General features: G+C 43.4%; 1 protein-coding gene across 1 annotated transcript in view; it reads left to right on the forward strand.

Annotated features, from left to right (window-relative positions):
• Mrap2 (melanocortin 2 receptor accessory protein 2) overlaps positions 1-1,450 on the forward strand; it is a 34,895-nt gene that overhangs the window by 19,800 nt on the left and 13,645 nt on the right. Inside the window, exon 3 of the mRNA XM_021173432.2 lies at positions 155-288. Coding sequence (XP_021029091.1) covers positions 156-288 — 133 coding nt within the window. The 5' untranslated portion in view covers position 155. The remainder of the gene's footprint in view (positions 1-154; positions 289-1,450) is intronic.

Consider the following 1,450-nt stretch of genomic DNA (forward strand, 5'->3'; position numbering starts at 1 on the left):
GGTATGAGGCATGGGTGGGCAGCTGGTGACCCAGTGGTAAGAGCTCAGGGTTTTTTTGACCCGAACGCTTGAATGTATCCAAGATCAGTCGGGGTAGCTGCAAATCTGTGAATGGACTGACAAGTTCTGCGCTTGCCTTTCTCCATGTGTACAGGATGGAGATGTCTGCCCAGAGGCTGGCTTCTAACAGGACATCCCCACAGTCACCATCGAACTCTGACTACACCTGGGAATACGAGTACTATGAGATCGGACCAGTTTCCTTTGAAGGACTGAAGGCTCATAAATGTAAGGCTTGCACTGCTCCTCGNGGTGACTGTCATTTGTTTGTGACTGTGGAGTCACAGGGGTGTGACTGCTTTTCCTAACGTCCTATCTTCTTACAGAATACTCTTCTATCTCTAAATACAAAGCACCCCTTTGACATAGGCCGGTTTCTGTGCGATGGTATGAGATGGGGGCATTGGCAATTCTGATTTACAAAGGTCTTAAAGCAACACCTGCTTGGTGGAAGAGTGTGAAGATGTGTATTAGCGTTAGGAAGAGGGTTTATTTATTTTTTTTTCTGTTGGTTTTGTTTGTTTGCTTGTTTGTTTGGCATTAACTATTCCAGGTCCTGCCAGGCACTGGATCTGCCTATCTAATCCCAGCATTTGGGAGGCAGAGGCAGGCAAATCTCTGAGTTTGAGGCCAGCCTGGTCTACAGAGCCTAGTTCCAGGACAGGCAAGGCTACACAGAGAAACCCTGTCTCAGAAAAACAAACAAACAAACAAAAACACACAAAAAAATCAATATAAAAATAACAATAACAAATAAAAAACAAACAAAAGAAAAGAAAACCTCTCACAAAACAATAAAGATGTGTGTAGAAATAGGGTCTAGAGCCATTCCATGAAGATTCTTCATTTGTAATAGCCAGTAATACCATTTACAAACCCCCAGGAAGGAAGAAGAGAGACCGGGTTTTATTCACAGCACCCACATGACTGCTCACAACCATCTGTAACTCCAGCTCCTAAGGATTCAATATCTTCTTCTTTCCTTTGTGGGCACTCTACACAGATGGTGCACATATATACATGTAGGCTAAACACCAGTGCACATAACATAAAAATAAATATAGTCAAAAGCATTTCAAAAATCCTGTTGAAATTCTGGATTTATGAAGAGCAGTGCTAAACACTGGATAGCACAGTCATGCTTCCCTCCCTNCTTCCCTCCCCTGTTGGCAGCAACGATACATTACAGTCATACGCAGCAGCACCCATTTGCTGCAGGAAGGGATCTCTACATTTGTTCCTTAAGCAAAGCCCCTAGCTGAATCATATATCCATCGCACTTGCAGTAATGGTGAAATGCTTTTCTCCTTCCTTTGTTGACATCTGCTCAGTATTTATGGGGATGAAGAGAGAGGGCACGAACCTCTTAGGATATGCTGTCATGAATTAT

The sequence above is a fragment of the Mus caroli genome, chromosome 9, assembly GCF_900094665.2.
Source record: "Mus caroli chromosome 9, CAROLI_EIJ_v1.1, whole genome shotgun sequence".
NCBI classification, from domain to species: domain Eukaryota; kingdom Metazoa; phylum Chordata; class Mammalia; order Rodentia; family Muridae; genus Mus; species Mus caroli.